General features: G+C 38.4%; 1 protein-coding gene across 2 annotated transcripts in view; it reads right to left on the bottom strand.

Moving 5' to 3' along the window:
- OXCT1 (3-oxoacid CoA-transferase 1) overlaps nucleotides 1-19,223 on the bottom strand; it is a gene marked incomplete at its 3' end in the record, with an annotated part of 144,804 nt that overhangs the window by 49,387 nt on the left and 76,194 nt on the right. For both annotated transcript variants that reach the window (XM_082649836.1, XM_082649835.1), the window contains exons 11-13: nucleotides 17,825-17,873; nucleotides 12,181-12,253; nucleotides 11,488-11,563 (exon numbers count right to left, since the gene is read on the bottom strand). In XM_082649836.1, the coding sequence (XP_082505962.1) occupies nucleotides 11,488-11,563; nucleotides 12,181-12,253; nucleotides 17,825-17,873 (198 nt within the window). The remainder of the gene's footprint in view (nucleotides 1-11,487; nucleotides 11,564-12,180; nucleotides 12,254-17,824; nucleotides 17,874-19,223) is intronic.

The following is a 19,223-nucleotide window of genomic DNA, read 5'->3' on the forward strand; positions in this document are numbered from 1 at the left end:
AATAAAAAGCTGAGGTCTAGAAGGTTAAGTGCCTTCATAGAGACCCAGAGTTGCTTCTAAGTGTACTTGGAGAAAAATGGAAGGTTTTTTAATATGGGATTTTATATTTCAAAAGCAAACTCTTCCTCATATAGCATCCCTGTAAGACTATGAGATGGGAGTGATGAGTTCCAGTATTGGCTTAGCTACTAACTAGTTTTGTGACCTGAGTCAAGCCACTTCATTTCTTTGAATTCAGGTTCTCCATCAGTAAAAGGAGGGTGCTGTATGGGTAGATGACATTAAGGAACTGTATCCTAAATTCCTTAGCCCAGCGGCCATGGCTCACGGGCCTAGCCGCTCTGTGGCATGTGGGATCCTCCCGGACCGGGGCACGAACCCGTGTCCCCTGCATCGGCAGGCGGACTCTCAACCACTGCGCCACCAGAGAAGCCCCTAAATTCCTTACTGTTAATGGAATAACATAATTGTGGTTTATAAAAGGAATCTTTAACTTTCAGAGATAATGTAAAATATTTATGGATAGGATGATATGATGTATGGGATTTGCCTTAAAATAATCTGGAGAGGGGGAAAGTGACTTGGAGTATACATGAAACACGACTGGCCATGAATGGATAACTGCCTAAACTGGACATATGCATTTTACTCTTCTATCTTTATACATATTTGACATTTTCCCTAATAAAACATTTTTTGACTATAAAAGTGCTGAACAAAAACTGTCCCTAAACCAAAGGAGTAAAGTAAGAAATAAAGCTTTCACCAACTGGAAATGCTCAATTCAGTCACTTAATAACATTTACTCTTCAAGATTCATTACCCTTGGGCTTTCCCGGTGGCACAGTGGTTAAGAATCGACCTGCCAATGCAGGGGACACGGGTTCGAGCCCTGGTCCAGGAAGATCCCACATGCCGCGGAGCAACTAAGCCCGTGCGCCACAACTATTGAGCCTGCGCTCTAGAGGCCAAGAGCCACAACTACTGAGCCCACGTGCCACAACTACTGAGCCTGTGTGCCTAGAGCCTGTGCTCCACAAGAGAAGCCACCACAATGAGAAGCCTGTGCACCACGACGAAGAGTAGCCCCCGCTCGACGCAACTAGAGAAAGCCCTGTGCACAGCAACGAGGACCCAACACAGCCAAAAATTAATTAATTAATTTAATTTTTTAGAAAAAGAAAAAATTCCTTTAAAAAATGCATTAAAAAAATTCATTAGCCTTTAGCTGCAGGGTCACATTTTTTTTCAGCCCTTTGGCTTCGTTCCCTGCTAAGTCATATCAGAAGCACCATTATTTATGAAATTACTAGTAATGGTTTTCTAAGGAGACCTCATCTATCATTTTTAATGTTTCCTCCCCTTCTATTAAGTGGGCTCTTTAATGAGAGGGACTCATACAAATACATACTGCTGCAGTCATACAAATACATCATTAGCCAAAGAGATAATTGAAAATATCAAACTCACTCATTTCTCATTCTCTCTATAAACAGAAGGAGAAAGGAGAGAGAGAGAGAGGAGACTGATTTTAATAAAAAGGACCAAACTCGCATTTCATGCATAGAAGTCTGCCTTCCAATACCAGAGGAGGTGGAGAGTATGATCAAGTTCTTACAGAGCCGCTAGGAAGCCAAGTAGCATCATGGCCTGGAACCAATCAGATGTCTAGCTCACCTTTGTTTCAGTGTCTGGCTTAAATACATCTGAGTTCCAGTGAACAGTCAAAGTTCTTAGAACTAAGCAGCTGTTCACAAATGCATCATATGCAACCCCAAGGAGGAAAATATTTCCTTTCCTTCAGAGCAAAAAACAAACCCAGACAACAATCAAAAGACAAAATCTCTTTAAGATCACTGAAAATTGAGATATTCCAAAAAGAAAAATCTATTTCATATTCTCACGTCCCTTTGGTGGGGACCTAGGCTGAGTGAGCTGACTTGCTAATGAATTTGCTATCGTTCCTTCCTGATCTTAATTTTAATCTTTTCTTTTAACCTCTATTTAGGATTCCCCTTTTCATTGATTCCTATATTTCTATAGTTATGTCTCAATGTTTCCCATTTAAGAAATACTGAAAGCTAAAATTATAAAAATCCTAGTAGAGGACATGAACTCTTTCAAAGAACTCTTCAACTGGTAGACTATAAAAAACAAAATGGGTAGATAATGGATAAAATACTTCATACATGAGATTAATGTTAATTACATGCGATTAGGCAGTGGAGACTTTAGAATTCGAGTGAGGGCTTAAAAAGGTAAGATGCGGAAGAAAGAAAATGCAAATGGTCAACCCACTGCCTTCCAAAGCCTGAAGCTTGTACTAGTATTACAAGCATGTAATTACATATTACAGCATGTATCCTTCCAACTGCAATAGCCTCTACCCCACACGGTGAAACAATACTTTATCAAGTTTATAGAAATGTTATAAATATATTTATTTATTTTTCAGGTAGTTTTGCCTCCATCACAAAAGGCATTAATTAAATACATCCCAAAAAAACCTTGCGGCAGAATGCAAAGTACATAAAAGCAGGATGCTGTGATTAAATCTCCATTTCATAATTTGCTACATAGGTAAACTGGAAGAGTTAACTCTCCTGGCTTGAATCTCTTCATCTATAATAACAGGGATTGTTATATTTAACTCAGAGTTATAAGGATTAAGTGACAATAAATACCCAAATAGTACCTGGCTAATGGCATGTGCTTAATTAAGAGCTCTTAGCTCCCTTCTCGTAAAAATATTAGATTTATAATTTAGCTGTGGCTTTTAAACCTTAATCACAACTTTTAATCATCAACAGGACCCTCCAAGTAAGAGGAATTCTCCTTATAAAATTAATATGTCAATATGTTAGTCAATAAATACTTCTAGTCTGAAAAATATTGGATGTGACTAATAAAACTAAGGAGTAGTTTTCAACATAATGTTTTCCAGACAGTCATAGATTAAAGTATTTTTGGATAGCCAAATATAGTTTCCAAGTAAAGAACAATAATAAACAGCTTATATTCCTAGTAACACCCTAAATTCATAAATTTCACTAATACTAGGTTGTCTTTTTTTAAAATGTATGCTCATTTATTAAACTGCAGTACAAAAATAAATCATTCTTTGCTCTCACAAATTCTGCAAGCATTAAATGGGTGGGTCTCTAACTGGCACAGGAGGTAAAGGTCTCTCCATTGGCTCAGTGCAGTTTTTATTCACTGGAAGAAGGAGTACAACTTGGCTAGGTTCTTCCATGGTCCTCTATTCCATCCAGGGCAACTGGGAACAGAATATGCTGGGGGGATCGCCCTGATGTACAGGAACCATAGATAGAAGATACCCCAGCATATACGGAGGCTTAGCTGAATATGAGCTTACAAGGGAAAAGTAATAACGGCAGCAAGGAAACAGCAGACCCACAAGCCAAAGCGGCAGTAACTGAATGTTTTTGACTGATGTTCAAATGTGACCACTATGAAATACCAGCATGTGAGACATGTTCAGAAACAGAATTTTCAGACAAAATGGTCAAAAACAAGTTCTAAGATTTTGGGGTCCACTGACAAGATCAAGGAGCAGAGTATGGGCCATAGCAGAGGATTCTGTACAAAAGAAAAGTGGGCTGTGATCCTACCCTCTCCGCCCCAGAAACCAAAAAGAGGGGTTAACTGCATGCCTACCCCTAAATCGACATCTCACAGAGCCTGGATGACAACGGGAGAGCATTCTACCCTCCAGAGAAGAGCCAGGATGCAACTAGGGAATGGCGTGTCTGACTTCTACCTTAGAAAGCAGAAGTAATCATTCTGGGGAAATACCTACACTACTACTGCAGGCGGAACAAGAAATGTGTGGATGCTTCCCAGATGTGGGCCACGTGGGAGAAGGCCAGCATGAAGATGCTTTAATATTTTCGCAACAAGATGCTCTGGAAGGAAGAGAGGGTCCTATCTGTGAGAATCTATGTCCCTTAAACATCTGAAAGGACCAGAGAGCATGGAGGCAGCTTGTAACATTACCAGTCACCAGCCATGTAAGAACTTCCCTGCCCTACTTCCTCACTTCCCATTCTCCTGAATTTTGACCTTGTGGTGCCAAACTGAGTTGGTGGAGGAGTGAGTGGAGAGAAAAAGCAAAAGAACACCAAGCAACCTTCCCCAAATGTAGGCAGTCTGTGCTGCCTATAGCTGGGAAACAGTAATGAAAGGAGATGCATTGCTTTTGAATTCAAATTGAAGCAATGTTCACTAGTTTGGACTGGATCCTTTAATTCTACACTCAAGACTGAGTTTGTGAATTAAAGTGACCCACTGACAGTTTATTATCTGAGAATGAGCTCATGCAGAGGGAAAGCTTCCTTAACTGAATGAAGTTAAAGGCACCACAGGAGATAAAAAATGTTGTGTTTTGATTTCATCCCACATGTAGAACTTGTTCAATATATCGGAAACAAAACACACACACACACACACACACACACACACGCGCGCGCGCGCGCTTGCTTGTTACAGCTGGTCTCTTAAGACACATTCCCTAACAGAGAATAGTCACCATAAATGCTGCTTTTGAAAATGACCAAAGATAGGGACTTCCTGCTGGCCCAGTGGTTAAGAATCTGCCCTCCAATGCAGACGATGCGGGTTCAATCCCTGGTCAGGGAACTAAGATCCCACATGCCATAGGGCAACTAGGCCCGCGCGCCACAGCTAGAGAGAAGCCCACAAGGAAGAGCCCACACGCTGCAACAAAGACCCAGCGTAGCCAAAAAAAAAAAAAAGACCAAAGACAGCAGTACTGTAAACAATATTTAATAAGAGATCATGCTAAAAAGCCAAAAGGAAGACCTTCAGAACAAAAGAGAAGAGGATTCAGTGCCCCTCCAGAAGAATAAGGCACTGCCTGCTCTTTAAACAGTCCCAGATGGCAGTTTTTAAAGAAATGCAAAATAACAGACTAGAATAACCGAATAGAAAAAAAGCAGATACCAGTGTTGGTGATGGAGTGGAAACAGTGTGAGTGCAAATGGGATAATTTTTTTGACAGCAATTCAATATGTATCAAAAACCTTAAAAAATTGATATTCTCCTACTAGGGATTTTTATTAGAAAGATCATCCAAGAAATAGGAACCTAAGTTCAAAAATATTAGTAGTATCAAACAATTACAAAATCAGACAAAACAAAGGAAAAAGCATCTTTCAGACATTAGATAACAGGCAGTACAGGACTGTGATCTCTGAGAAAAGGGAAGCCAGTGAGGTGGGCCTACAGTTGCCCCAGGCTAATGTCTAGAGTTTACAGGCTGCGGTGCAGGGAAGGGAATCCAGGAGAAATCCAGCTGTCTCATTTGTGCTCAGAGAGCCCAGCTAGAATATGACTTCAGATCTCAAAATAACAGAGAGGTGGCTGCTGTACAGAGACAGAGCTCAGAAGATTTGCAAAAGGTTAATTCAAGTTGCTGGTGGAGTACTGATGTGTGTATATTACAAGAAAAAATTATCCAAGGCCTGGTGAAGAACCACTAGGAAGTATTAGGCAAAAAATGTCCAGAACTCACACAGGTCTGGGAATAATTCACGTTCCTCCTAACCAGAGGGAAATACCATGGGGCATCAGGTAGAATCCTCAGAAAGAAACTGCATTAGTAGTGGGGCTAATTAGACTGAAACTAAAGGCTGCTCTCAACTGACCTGAAAAAGCTTAAAAGCAAATATCAAAAGAATCAATCTAAGTGACAGCTATAAGACTTGCACCACAAGAAACATCAAAGGATGTCCTTCAAGCGGAACGAAAATAACATTACATGGCAATCTGAACTGATGTAAAGGATGAGTGAAGGAAAGGGCAAATATATTGGGAAAATAGATAAAATATACAATTTATATATACAAATTATATTTTTAAAATATGCAATATTTTTCTCATTTTTCAATCTCTTTAAAAGAGAGTTGACTGTTTTGAGCAAAAATAATAAAGTATTGCAGGTTTGTAATACATGCAGAATAAAACATATGACTAAATATTAATAGCAAATAGGATAAGAGCACAGAATGTAAGTTTACAGTTGTATGGTTCTTTTATTATATGTAAAGTGATATAACTTGAAGCAGACTGTGATAAATAAAAGATGTGTATTGTAAAACCTGGAAGAACCACTAAAAATATATATATATAAGAAAATAAGTCAGGACTTCCCTGGTGGTCCAGTGGTTAAGAATCTGTCTTCCAATGCAGGGGACATGGGTTCGATCCCTGGTCGGGGAACTAAGATCCCACATGCTGCGGGGCAATTAAGCCCACTTGCTTTAGAGAGATATAATTTTTAAAAGAGGTCAAATTGTTAAAAGAACGTAACTATCTTAAGTACTACTACTACAACTAGTTGTACTACTGCAACTAGTAATGGAGCTCTAAAATATATGAAGTAAAAAGTGATACAACTGAAAGGAGAAATATACAAATGCACAATTATAGCTAAAGATGTCAATGCTCTTCTCTCAATAACTAATAGGAAGACTTGAACAACACCATCTACCTACTTGACCTAATTGACAGTTATAGAACACTCTAGCCAACAAGAGCAGAATACACATTCTTTTCAAGTGCAGATGGAAAAGTCACAAAGATAGACTATATTCTAGGCTGTAAATACATCTCAAACTTAAAAGGATGGAAACCATATAAAGTATGTCCTCTGACTTCAAGAGAATTAAACTAGAAATTAGCACAAAGTTTTGTGGAAAATCACCAAATATTTGGAAATTAAATAACATACTTTTAAATAATCAGTAGGTCATGGAAAAAAATCACAAGGGAGATAAGAAAATATTCTGAAGAAAATGACAATGAAACAAACAAAATAAAAATTTGTAGAATGTCACTAATACAGTGCTTAGAGAGAAACTTATAGCATGGCCCTTAATACATGCCTAATAAATATTTGCTGAATGAGCTAACTTAATCCCCAGAACAAGCATATGAGTTAAATATTCTCATTTTACAAATGAGTATACTAAGGTGAAATAATTTGCCACACCATCAGAAAGTAACAGAACACTATTTACTAATTCCAAGTTCTGTACACTTTCCACTACATTACATTGATAGAGAAAGAACACTACTGAATAACTGTAAAAGCATCATACCATCACATACATATTGTCCAACTATCCTTTCTCCTTACCCATGGTTTGTGGTTACCGGAGTGTTGGGACCAAATGGACAAGACACCAATATGTTAAAATCATATCTGTATCTGTATGTTTATATCTTTTTCTATACCATAATCTTTATATTTCTGTATCTGTATCTACAGATTTAATATTTGGAGTACAACTGACAGATCTAAATCACTAGATTAAATCTTGAACACAACCTCCGGCCCCAGCTGTACAAGTAGGAAGACTAGAGAGAAAGTTAGCTTATTTAAAACATACATCATAGATAGAAGACCAAATTAACTTTATGTACTCATACATGTAAGCATACATGAATAAGACATTGGTTTGGATTTAATCTTCTAAATGCACAAAGAAATGAAAAATATTAGGGAAAAACAAACACCTAAACATTCTATTTTCCTTTGCCCCAAGAATCTCTCATTTCAATTCTCCCCACGTAAAAGGAGGAGGCCCTTGGCTGCTATGTTGCTCACATACAGCAACATTGCCCAGCAGGCGGCTGTTTCATGTTTTTAAAAAACAGCTCCCATAGCTGATCATACACATCAACTTCCCTTCACAAGTCAATCATTTATGGCAGCTGTTTCCCAAAAATAAGCATTAGGAAAGCCAGAGCAGCTCTGAATGGAGTCAACGGATTGCACATCTTACCACGTTTCCACAGCTTGCCTGGGGTTTTGCCATCATCACAATAATCACGGAACTCGAAGAAGCCAACTACTGTTTCGTCACATTTTCTCTCTTTGGATGCTCGGGGCAGAATTTTCAAAACTCTGTGAAAATGGGACCCATGCTGCATACTAAGAAGCTACTAAAGGATAAGACAGATAGCATCCACACCATTTGCCTGCCTTAAAAGCTTAATGTTTACTATAATCTGACATGGTAATAATTCATGGGGATGCCATGATGCAGAGAAACTCAAGGCTTTACAACCACTGAAAGATTATTACACTCAGTAAAAAGATAAAAGTAAGTGAAAAATGATACAATAAAACTGAACTTTTCAGCTCCTTGACTGCCAGACCCTGCAATAAAAATATATCTGAATTTTATAAATCAACATAAATCTTTGGGGCAAATAGACATAGATCACTCACTGAAACTATATAAGGAGGCTAGGCTGTATCTTACCCATAACAAATAAGAACAAGAAATGTGTCTTCAGATTTGGTACTTGAATATGAACTTTGGATACACAGGCTGTACTAGTTACTGTACAATATAGTCTTGCTTATGCCAGTGTATTTTAAGGCAAATACTCCCTCTTTAAAGTTAAGCAATAGTGCATTGAAGATAAAAATAATAGCCACTATTTATGGAGTGCTTTGAGTCTTCACTTTTCATTTTCTTCTCATTTAATCCTAACAAAAACAGGTACTAAAGATTGTGTAATTTGTAAGTGGTAGAGCTGAAATTCAAATCAGATCTCTTCCAAACTAGAGCTCATAGTCTTGACTCTTAAGCTATCCTGTATCCAAAGGAATCAAAATATATACTGTGCGTCACATATAAAGAATCCAAGAAGTGATTATCAGTTACTAAAAGAACAAAAATGCTCATTCAGAAATGACACTACCAACTTCCATGACCAAAAGAGTGGAACCAGACACAAGAACACTTTTTATGCTTAATTCTTCTGCATGTCCCTTCAGAACTCCAGAGTTCCCTATCACTGCCCCACTAGATCCAGTCCTTTGGAAACTCATGAGCTCCAAATTGTATTAAGAAATTTATAAAGTAATTAACAGTGATGTTTTAATCATTCACAGGAATCTCCATAGGATATGTAAAATTGTGATACATGTTGGAAAATCTTTCCTACAAATGACAACTACATAATGCATACTCTCACTATGACAGCTTCCAGCCTCACTGTGTGCTAAACCATAATAAAAACAAATCATATACTAACTTGTTAAAGATGCCCAAGTTCCCCGAAAGCAAAAATGTGTTGGACACGTTTCTGCTCCACACCTAGAACCACTGTGAAATTTGATTTCAAAACTCACTAATAGCTCAGAGAAATAGACTCTATTTAAAACTCTGTTGTTTCTGTTCATGGTAACCAATCCTATTCCCTTCTCTGTCAGGCATCTCCAACTTCTCCTTCTTAATTTATCAAATAATAACAACCTGTTTATCTAGCATATGCTGTGGGTCAAGCTCTGTGATACATACTCTGTATGCATTATATCATTTATTCCTTTATATAGTCCTATAAATTAGATACTATTATCATTCCCATTTTACAGATGAGGAAAAATGGCAACTGCCTCAAGTTACACTGCTAGTAAGTGACAAAAATTGGATTTCAACCCAGGTCTGTCTCACTACAGGATCTTTGCTCTGAACTGCTAACCTGTGAAAGCCAGACGAGACCCCTGAAATTATCTATTCTCAAATCTTCATTTTATAGATGAGGATGTTTTAACCCAAAGAGCTTAAGTGACATGTTCAAGGTTACACGTTGATTACTGGTAGAGTCAGGGCTAAAATCCAGGGCTTGCTTTTCTATGCTCCTTCTACTACCTCCTATAGCCTTTTTCTAAAATTTGAAAAAAGAAATGCATTCTTTCTACACAAATAAACATTCCTATAAAGTATCAATCTGACTTACTATACAATGCTCAGGAGACCCTCTCTGATTTCTTTGAAGCCTCCAAAAGCTGCCAACTCTTATAGCTATGGCTGATTTAGGATGATGAACATTTTTTTGTTTTTTGCGGTACACGGGCCTCTCACCGTTGTGGCCTCTCCCATTGCGGAGCACAGGCTCCAGATGTGCAGGCTCAGCAGCCATGGCTCACGGGCCCAGCTGCTCCGCGGCATGTGGGATCTTCCCAGACCAGGGCTCGAACCCGTGTCCCCTGCATTGGCAGGCGGATTCTTAACCACTGCGCCACCAGGGAAGTCCCTGATGATTATTCTTTAATACATGCAAACTCGGTTCTCAAACTTGGTTACATATTGTAATCACCTAGGATTGACTTTAAAATGCCCAATTCCCAGGCTATATCTCAGATTAATTAAATTGGGATCATTAAGGGGGGGCACCGAGGTATCACCATTTTTTAAAATTCCCAGGTGCTTCCAATATGCAACCATGTTTGAGAACCAGGTTATAATAACAATTGAAATTTTAAAATAATGTTTTGGGAGATCATAGATCAAAAAAGCTAAACTAACACAATCTCTAACATTGTTATAAACTATATTAATCCACCTTCCTCAAAAATTGAGTAGAGAAAAATCTAAGAAATTTCAAAAAACAAAAAACTCTCATCATAGAACATCAGCCTCAGTTACTTAAATTCCTTGTAGCTGATAATTCAGAGAAACACGCAGAAATCCTTAAACACACACATTAAAAGAGTAACCTGAGGGCTCCCCTGGTGGCGCAGTGGTTGAGAGTCCGCCTGCCGACGCAGGGGACGTGGGTTCGCGCCCCCGTCCGGGAAGATCCCACATGCCGCAGAGCGGCTAGGCCTGTGAGCCATGGCCACTGAGCCTGCGCGTCCGGAGCCTGTGCTCCGCAACGGGAGAGTTCACAACAGTGAGAGGCCCGCGTACCGCAAAAAAAAAAAAAAAAAAAAGAGTAACCTGAGCTACCAGCCAAAATGAGCTCATAATCATAGACACACATTCATTGTTGTTTCCATACACACATCAGGAAGCAGGAATCAGGAATGTAAAGAACCACACTCATAAATCAACTGATTACAATCCTTTTTCCAAAGCTAATTCCAAGAGGCTTCTTCCTTGATCTAAGTCATTAGTAAATGAAAACTGTTTGCATTTCACAAGCATGTTTAAACATCACAGGTTTTGTATTCCATAATAGAAGAAAATGTGATTGATTACTCATGGGGTCACGTGACTAATCAACAGAGGATTTTAATCACTGTGAATAAGAAAATAATAGAATTAACATAAAATTAATGAACGTAATTGTACTTTCTAGTTATAAAAACTGAGTTATAATAAATATTTGTATTTCTTACTTTTATCAGAGTATAATTAACCCATTCTTTTTTACCTTCCTCAGTTTTCTATTCCTCCATGGAAAATTATGCTTTGACCCTGATCTTACCTATTTTTAGTCCCAACTACACAGTAAACTGGCAAGGCTAAATATTTTCAGTATTTCCTTTATTAGAATTTGATTGAAATAAGAAATACATATCAAAATATTTATTTTTGTAACAATTATATTTGCACTCAAAGCAATTGGACAAGATTTTTCTTAATACTTCAAGAATAACTATTCTGACCCAGGCATAATTCAGAAGAAAACATGTCTACTTACCGGTATCATCCAGTTAGCCAGGTCACCATATTTGGAAACCTGCATGGCTCCTAGCATTGTTAGATCGACATGTCCCCTGAGAAAGATAAAGAAGAAATATAAAGCAAACTTCACAAGCTTTATGTCCCTTTTGCTTGAGATTGCCAGCAATGAAAATAAATAATTCTAACCTCCCCCCCACCAAAGTACATTTGCTCTCCTCCACTCAACACCTGATTTCCAAATAGACTGGCTCAAGCTGATGTAGAGAAATAACCATTAAGAGTTCTTTTTAAAAAATTATAGCCTATACTGTCTCCAAAAACAAATTAAAAACAGGTGTACACAGTGAGTTTGTTTCCTTCAGTGAGGGAGAATATGGCTAGATTTGAAAGCAAACACTAGCTAGAAAATGAAAACACAGTTTGTAGAAAATGTTAGGATCCTCAGAAAGAGCCTTAAAAGTGTTTACTTCAGTTTAGTTGGCTCAGATATATATTCCATTTTGAGGGTTCCTTTGATAATAGCGGGCTGGAAGTTCCAACTGCCAACATTCAATGTGAATAATTTCACATCTTGGTGCAGCCAAACAAACCCATGATCATTTTCTGGCTGGGAGAGGTGTCTATGTTTCAGAGTCTTGCTAACAGTCTCAGGGAATGACTCAGCTCATTAAACGTCATGTGAAACATGAGGGGCTCCGTTATTACATACCCTCTAATCATCGCAAATGATTCATCGCTGGAGAAATAAGAGGCTCCTGGAAGAACAGTAACTGTTTCCTTGCCTACACAGACACACACACACAAACACACACACACGGGAGAAAAAGAGGAAAGAAAAGGCTATTAGATTTCTAAGAGTGGAAATCATGGTGGAGACAGAGGTCTATACCTTCTCTGTTTCCTACAGAACTAAGGGTCCCTTAACCAAAATGTGGCAGCAACAGGGGTATGGGAGACACAGTGGGAACTGTTCACCTATGAAGAAGAGCATTTTGTCACTAACATTGTTCACATTTGCCCTTGCATGGTGATAATAAAAAGCAGCCCAACTTTTAATTTTATTATTGTTTTGAAATTCTCTACAGACAATGCACCCCTCTACTGCCTATTATTACATAAGCATCCCCGCCTCTCACCAGACTCAGTCCCTTCACAAGCCCCTGTTAAATGCTAATAGGAGTGAGGAGGAAAGGAGTTGCTGGGATGCACCTGTCAAAACCCATGCTACTGTAAGTCACTAGAGCAAGGATATTGTGGAACAGACATGAAGGAATACAACTTGAAGGGAGTGACACAGGAGATGCTCCTCAGATATTTCTTAAAATTCAATAAATAACCTAGAAAGAAAGGTCCCACCTAATTCCTTAACATCACTGGGACTGAATCTCTTCTTCCATCTCTCTCTCTCTCTCTGCTTCATTTTTCTTCCCTTGCTCCTATGTTTCTATTAAAACCAAAGAAGGTCCTCTTGGAAGGACCTCTCACAAAACTTACATCTCATAATAAAAGTCCAGAACTGGAAAAGTTCTTCCAGGTCATCCAGTCCCCACACAACCTATAATATCACCTGACTCAAACTTGAGCTGCTTTTTTCATGTGACCTGTCTGTGCAGGAGCTTTAGGAGCCTAGGAGAAGCTTCTGGTCTCAGTAGAAAAGTGCTCACGTGCCACTTTGCCAAAGGTAAGTCAACTGTCTGATAACACCTCATGCCATGGCCCCAGTGTGACAGGGCAGACAAAAAGAAGGGGAAGAAAAGTGATTCCAAGATTAGAACAGAGAGAAGCTCTTGGACACAACAGGACCAGACCGATCTGATCGTGCTCAGCTGTGCAACAACAGCTATAACCTCAACTTCTCAAGTCTTCCCTGAGAGCTAACTTCTCCACCAGTATCCTGCTCCATTTGAGCTCAACTGTAAAGCAAGGGTAAGACTATTTATATCATGCTGAATTATTTATTGGCCAAAAAAGTTTGATTCTAAACAAAGGAAACATTTTCACATCTTTTAAAGGACCACAAAGCTGAAAAGCTTTGGAAAATACTTTCTGGTGCGGTTAGTAGGGGCTGGCTTTTAGACAGCACATGATATTTGAAGAATTAAATGAAATGGTGCATGTGAAGTCTTTAACTCTAGTACCTGGCATAGAGAAAGGACTCTGTAAACATTACTTTTATTATTGTCATTGTTATTATTCCTCACTGCAAACCTGCTTGTGGAAAAGACAGTGCCATCACCCCTTTAGGGATAAATGCTACAGGGGCAAGCAATTCACTTTTATGGTGGGGTTATACACCAGCCCGTGAATTCCAGGTTTCAGGACAAGTGTAATACAACTAAACCTTATCCTAACACAACTTTCACGTCCAGCAAATACAGTTCCTCACCAATCCTGTGAGGTGGAGAGGCAAGGAAGAACTTGCAGGCTGAAAATGCAGAGAAACACAAAATTCTCCATTCTTTGTTCTCTATGTGATAAATCACAATGACTTCCAAAAGGCCGTCTCAACCAGCTGGTAGTACATAGAAGGCATTATTTACCACTTTATAGGAAACTTTGAGATCAATGCAGAGAGCTTCAGCTCTCCCCATGTGATTTATGAAGGATGGCTTTATAAAAGAGCCCAGAAGAGAATTCTTATGAAACAAAGTTATTCTCAGGCCCCTGCTAACACATTCTGGCATCTTATAAATACATTCTTTGGAAGCAAAGTTAATTTTCATCATTTTTAATATCCAAAATCTAAACAAAAAAAGGTATCCTAAAGTTGAATCCATGCTTTTCAAATGCAACGTCCAAATTTAGTCAAGAAACAATTATAATCAATAACACAATCAATATCTTAAAGAAAAGGGTCTTTCTTATTTGATTTTTCCTAATTGATTTCTGTCTCCTCCAAATTTGCTCTGTGTATGTCTCTATCCTCTAATGATATTCAGGCAATAGAGTTATTCAATTTCATAGTTTTGAGTCCTTTGGCTCATGATGTAACATGTCATTCACTCAATTATCAAGTAAATGTCTATTCTGTGCCTTGAACAATGTTACACACAAAATGCAGATGCCCTAAACGAATGGTTCTCAAACTTTAACACCCATCAGAATCACATGGAGGGCTTATAAGAATGCAGACTGCTGAGCTCAACTCCCTAGAGTCTGAGAATTTCCATCGCTAACAAGTCCCCAGTGATGGGGATGCTAATGCTGTGGCTCTGGGGACCACACTTTGAGAACCACTGCCCCAAGAAAAAGGAACATAATACCCAGCAAGAGAGATGAATATACACAAATAATTACAAGGCAAAATGTGGTATGCTTATGAGACACTAGATGTGTTGTGGGTTCGAAGGAGGAGCACTTCTGAGCCACAGAAGGATCTGGAGAGGACAAATGAACTGGGATTTCAAGGATAGGTATAATGCATTTCAATAGGACATTACCAATAAAGAGATGGGGATAAAAAAGGAAGGGATAGAACAAAACAAAAAATGAAAGGCACAGCAAGAGCAAAGTCATGGAGGAAGGAAAGCACGAGTCATGGTCAGAAAAGATCCAGCAGTTCAGTATGGGTGGACTCAGAAGACCTTGTAGGGCGTAGAGAAAGATAAATTTGAAAAGGTCAGTCACAACCATTAGATAGATCTTGAGTGCCATACTATTTGAACTTTAATGTTCAGGCCTGTGATTCTTCAGATGTGGCACACAGACCTCTAGAGCAGGCGCTATTGATGCTGGGAGCTGGATAAATGTTCTGGTTATTGTAGGATATTTAACAGCAGCCCTGGCCTCTACCCACTAAATGCCAGTAACACTGGCAATCAAAAATATCTCCAGACATTGTCAAATGTCCCCAGGGGAGAGGAATCACCCCTCTTTCCCACAGAAAACCATTGCTCTAGAGGTACATGGCAGGAACCACGGATATTCAAAAGCTGTGAGATTAACACGGTGGTTCTTTCTAAGTAGTTTTAATCAAAAGGAAGTCATTTAAAACATTATTTTGATATTAAAGAAAATAATATTAAGAAATAGGAAAGAATGCAAAATGCACATTAATATGAAAGCTAACGTGAGATTTATTAGAAATTTCACAATTCCACTGGGATACTGCAAATCTTCCTGGGACCTTGGAAATGTTCTAAGCACTGCCTTATGCACCTCTGTAAAACTCAGGTTATCAGTGGCTATAGCTCAACGTGCAGAAAAGGCCAGGGGCCAGGAGCAGGAGACCCTGTGTTAGTCCAGTCCCGAGCAACGTGATCTTGAGAACATCACGTCACTTTTCTGGGCTTGATTTCCCAATCTGTACAACAAGTTTTCACTTGAGGTTCAAATGATTTAATATATTTGAAAAAAGTATGCTGTAAACTATGTAGTACTATACAAGTGGCCATTCATTGTTATATAACCATATGAAATTATTATTTAGAAAAAGGGATCCTTAGAAATAGCTGTATTATTATTTTAAAATTTTAATACACTGATTATGCCCAGAAACATAACTCTTTATATTCCTTCCAAGGGATTTCTATAGAAATCGTTTCAAATTAACACAAACAATGGGCTGATCTTCCTGGTAATTTCCAAACTTGGGGAATTGCGGAACCACCAATTTATATTCTGGGTTCTCAAGTTCAAAGTAACTTAGTTACTTTGTTCCCTAACTTAGTTCCAAAGTCAAAAGCATCATAAATTCCAAACAGGACTTTGATGAAAATGATAGGATATTATTAAACTATTCTGCAGCCTGGCTTCCCCACAGCAATGAATTCTTGTTTTACAAAGTAGTTTGCGATTATACGTGATATCTCAGAAGTTGACATCTAAAACTGGTGGCTTCATCAGGATAGAGATAAAGCTCAATGGAATCAGAAACGCCTGCTGTCCAATGATGTCACTGAAAAGATTAACTACTTTTCCAAAGAAAGTGGGTTTTATGAGCTCAAGCCTGATATTTGGAAAATGGAGTTATTCATTTTGCAAATAACTCACTAACATTAATTAATTAAACCAAGCAGCAAATATTTTCACAGATCAACGAGCTATTGCTAAAGGGTACAGTACAATTAAATTACAGCCTTGGTTAAATGTCATTGCTTTACCACAGTGGGCCTTTCAGAGTTGAGTCGTATTAACTAACTCAACTATTCAACCAGAAGCTGTTTTACTTTCAAAAATCCTAAGCATCAAACATCAATTCTACTTGGCAGCTGGCCTTTATGTTCAGCTCTTACTTCTCTCCTGAAATTTACACACACCTGTTTTTGAACATGAAGTAACAATAATACTTTTGCGGGGGTAGAGTGAACAGGAGTAGAACAGTAAAGAAAAACATGCTAGAATATAAAAATTAGCTTCTTATGGACAGCCCCATTCTAAGGATAATCTTTAGCCCTAACATGGTGGCAGTGCTGCCTCAAGCATGGGCAAAAGGTCTGACCTGTTTTTCCTCCTCTAGGCTGCTGCTACATGTGACCCTATGTCCCAGTCAAATAAAAGGCTAATAATAAAAGGCAAAGCATATGAATGCAGGAATAAAGGAGAAGACAGGCTAGAGTCTCCAGTACAAAGAAACTCTGTATTTATTACTTACATCACTGGGCTGCACTGAGTGGCAGAGTACATCCTTAAGCACCCTTGAACCTTTGAAGGATGCTCTCCTAACTCTGATGTCGACTAGAGGACAGAAATTATCAACCACAACAAAAACCTCAGTGCACCAGATCTTGGTTTTGGCCACTATGGATCCACTCCCCACCTTCTCATCATGAGAAAGCAGACCTATTTCAACCTGGGATTGGCCAATGGGAGGCACAAGCAGGAGACCCAGCAGAAAAGACCTCCATTCTCACCCTCACCCAGGTTTCTGCAAGATGGTCGTGTTCCTCTACAAAGACCCTGCTTCCTGTTAGGTGGCCCTCTCCCACGGCTGCCCCTTAAGGCCTAGGAGTGATAAGAACTCCCTGTGGTGCTTCAGCATCCTTTCTGGTTTCTCTTAATCTTGTCTGCACCCTTGTAAACTGTCCCTTCCTTTAATTCTCCTCGTTACCCCACCTGAGAGTGCTCTCAGGACGCTGACTGATTGACCCACCAAAGCTCCTACCATTATATGTAGCCCCTCCTGCAATTTCTCCTTTATCTTACTCTGCCCTAAATAGGGGAGACCTCTGACAGGCAATCCGGACCAAGAGGGCACTAGGAAGGCTTCTCTCTCGCTTCCTCCATGAAAAATATAGTGGCATACTCTCCAGGAAAAGACAAAGAAACAAGCCCAACTCTTTGCTATTACTTGGCAGAGAACTAAATTAATAGCAAAGGAGAAGGCTGGAAAAACATGTAATGAGTGAGTTTACCTGCATTGATTAGATCTGCATCAACTTCATTTTTTAATGGGTAAGGACCCTGTCAAATAAAGCACATGTTCAATTAGGAAAAGAAGTTTCTCACTGAATCACACACTAAAACTGAAATATAAGTAACTTTGCTTAAAACCCTAGGAAGTCATCAAAAGACTTGAGGTGAACCTTTTCAAAATAATCCCAGTGTTTTCGTGGCTCTGTTTTCCACGTTGATTTGTCTTTTCTATGCTAAAAACTGTGCTTGGGTAAGTGAAAAATATTTTCTTAAAACTACCAAAGTCTGAAAGAAATGTTAAGCTGTTGGAAACACAGGTCAATAAAAAAGTAATTATTTAGTACCTACTATGCAGCCGATGTTATTCAGAAATCTTCCTGGTAGTATATCAATGAATACAAACTAAATGGCTGCCTTATTTGGCTAGAAGGGTCTGGAGAAGCAGTTTCAGCTTTTTGGTATGTAGCACCTAAAGGCTCGGATTTGGAGTTCTAACCTTATCTCTCAGTCCATCTAAGTTTTGATACCTTTATTTTCTTTTTGCCTGGTAATTCTCACTAAGTTTTTGATTTTTAATTTTCTATGTATTCTTATAAACCATCTCTAATTACCTGGAGTAGTTTCATAACATAACATTTATTAAACGAAAAGGGAGGAAATGGAAAAAGGGAAAAGAAAAGGTCTAAATTAGAGCCAAGAATGAGGAAATATTGGCTGTGAAATTTTAACATACTTTCAAAAAAAGGGACCAAAAATTTATTCTTTGAATAAATTGAAATGGCAACTAATATTTTAGACCTGTGTAAATTTTTCTTTAAACAGTGACCATGGGTAATTCATATTGACTTATTTCCCTTGTCTTCAAAATGAGGGAACTGGTCACTCTAGATAATCTTTAAGGTACCTTAAAAATTTAAGTCTTTGACTGCAATATGAATCTGCTTTTATCCAGACTCACATCATTTTTGTGTTTCTGAAAGTGATCACAATTATTGCCTCAACCAGTAACAACTACACTCTCATGACCATTATTTATATTTTAAATACTGGATATACATGTTCCATATGTACAATTTGTACTGCATTAACAGTTAAGAGCTACTGAAAAACAACAAAAGATTAGGAATATTATAAATTGTCAGACTATAAGTAACCTCTGCCATAATTAATAAGCAAATAAAAAATGTTACCCAGGAAGCTTAAGTATTTCTTAATTTTATTATAATATTGAATAAAGAGAATGGCCAAATTCTATGAGAATATTGAGCCCATCTGGAAGGTTAATCTTGAGGAAGGGAACATTCTACCCTTTTGAACAACTTGGCCTCAAAACGAGTATTACATGAGGAGAAGTTCTTGAATTAATCAACTGTCAAAAAACGTCCTGTCCTAAAGTAG

This window comes from Grampus griseus (assembly GCF_964374135.1).
Source record: "Grampus griseus genome assembly, chromosome: 3".
NCBI classification, from domain to species: domain Eukaryota; kingdom Metazoa; phylum Chordata; class Mammalia; order Artiodactyla; family Delphinidae; genus Grampus; species Grampus griseus.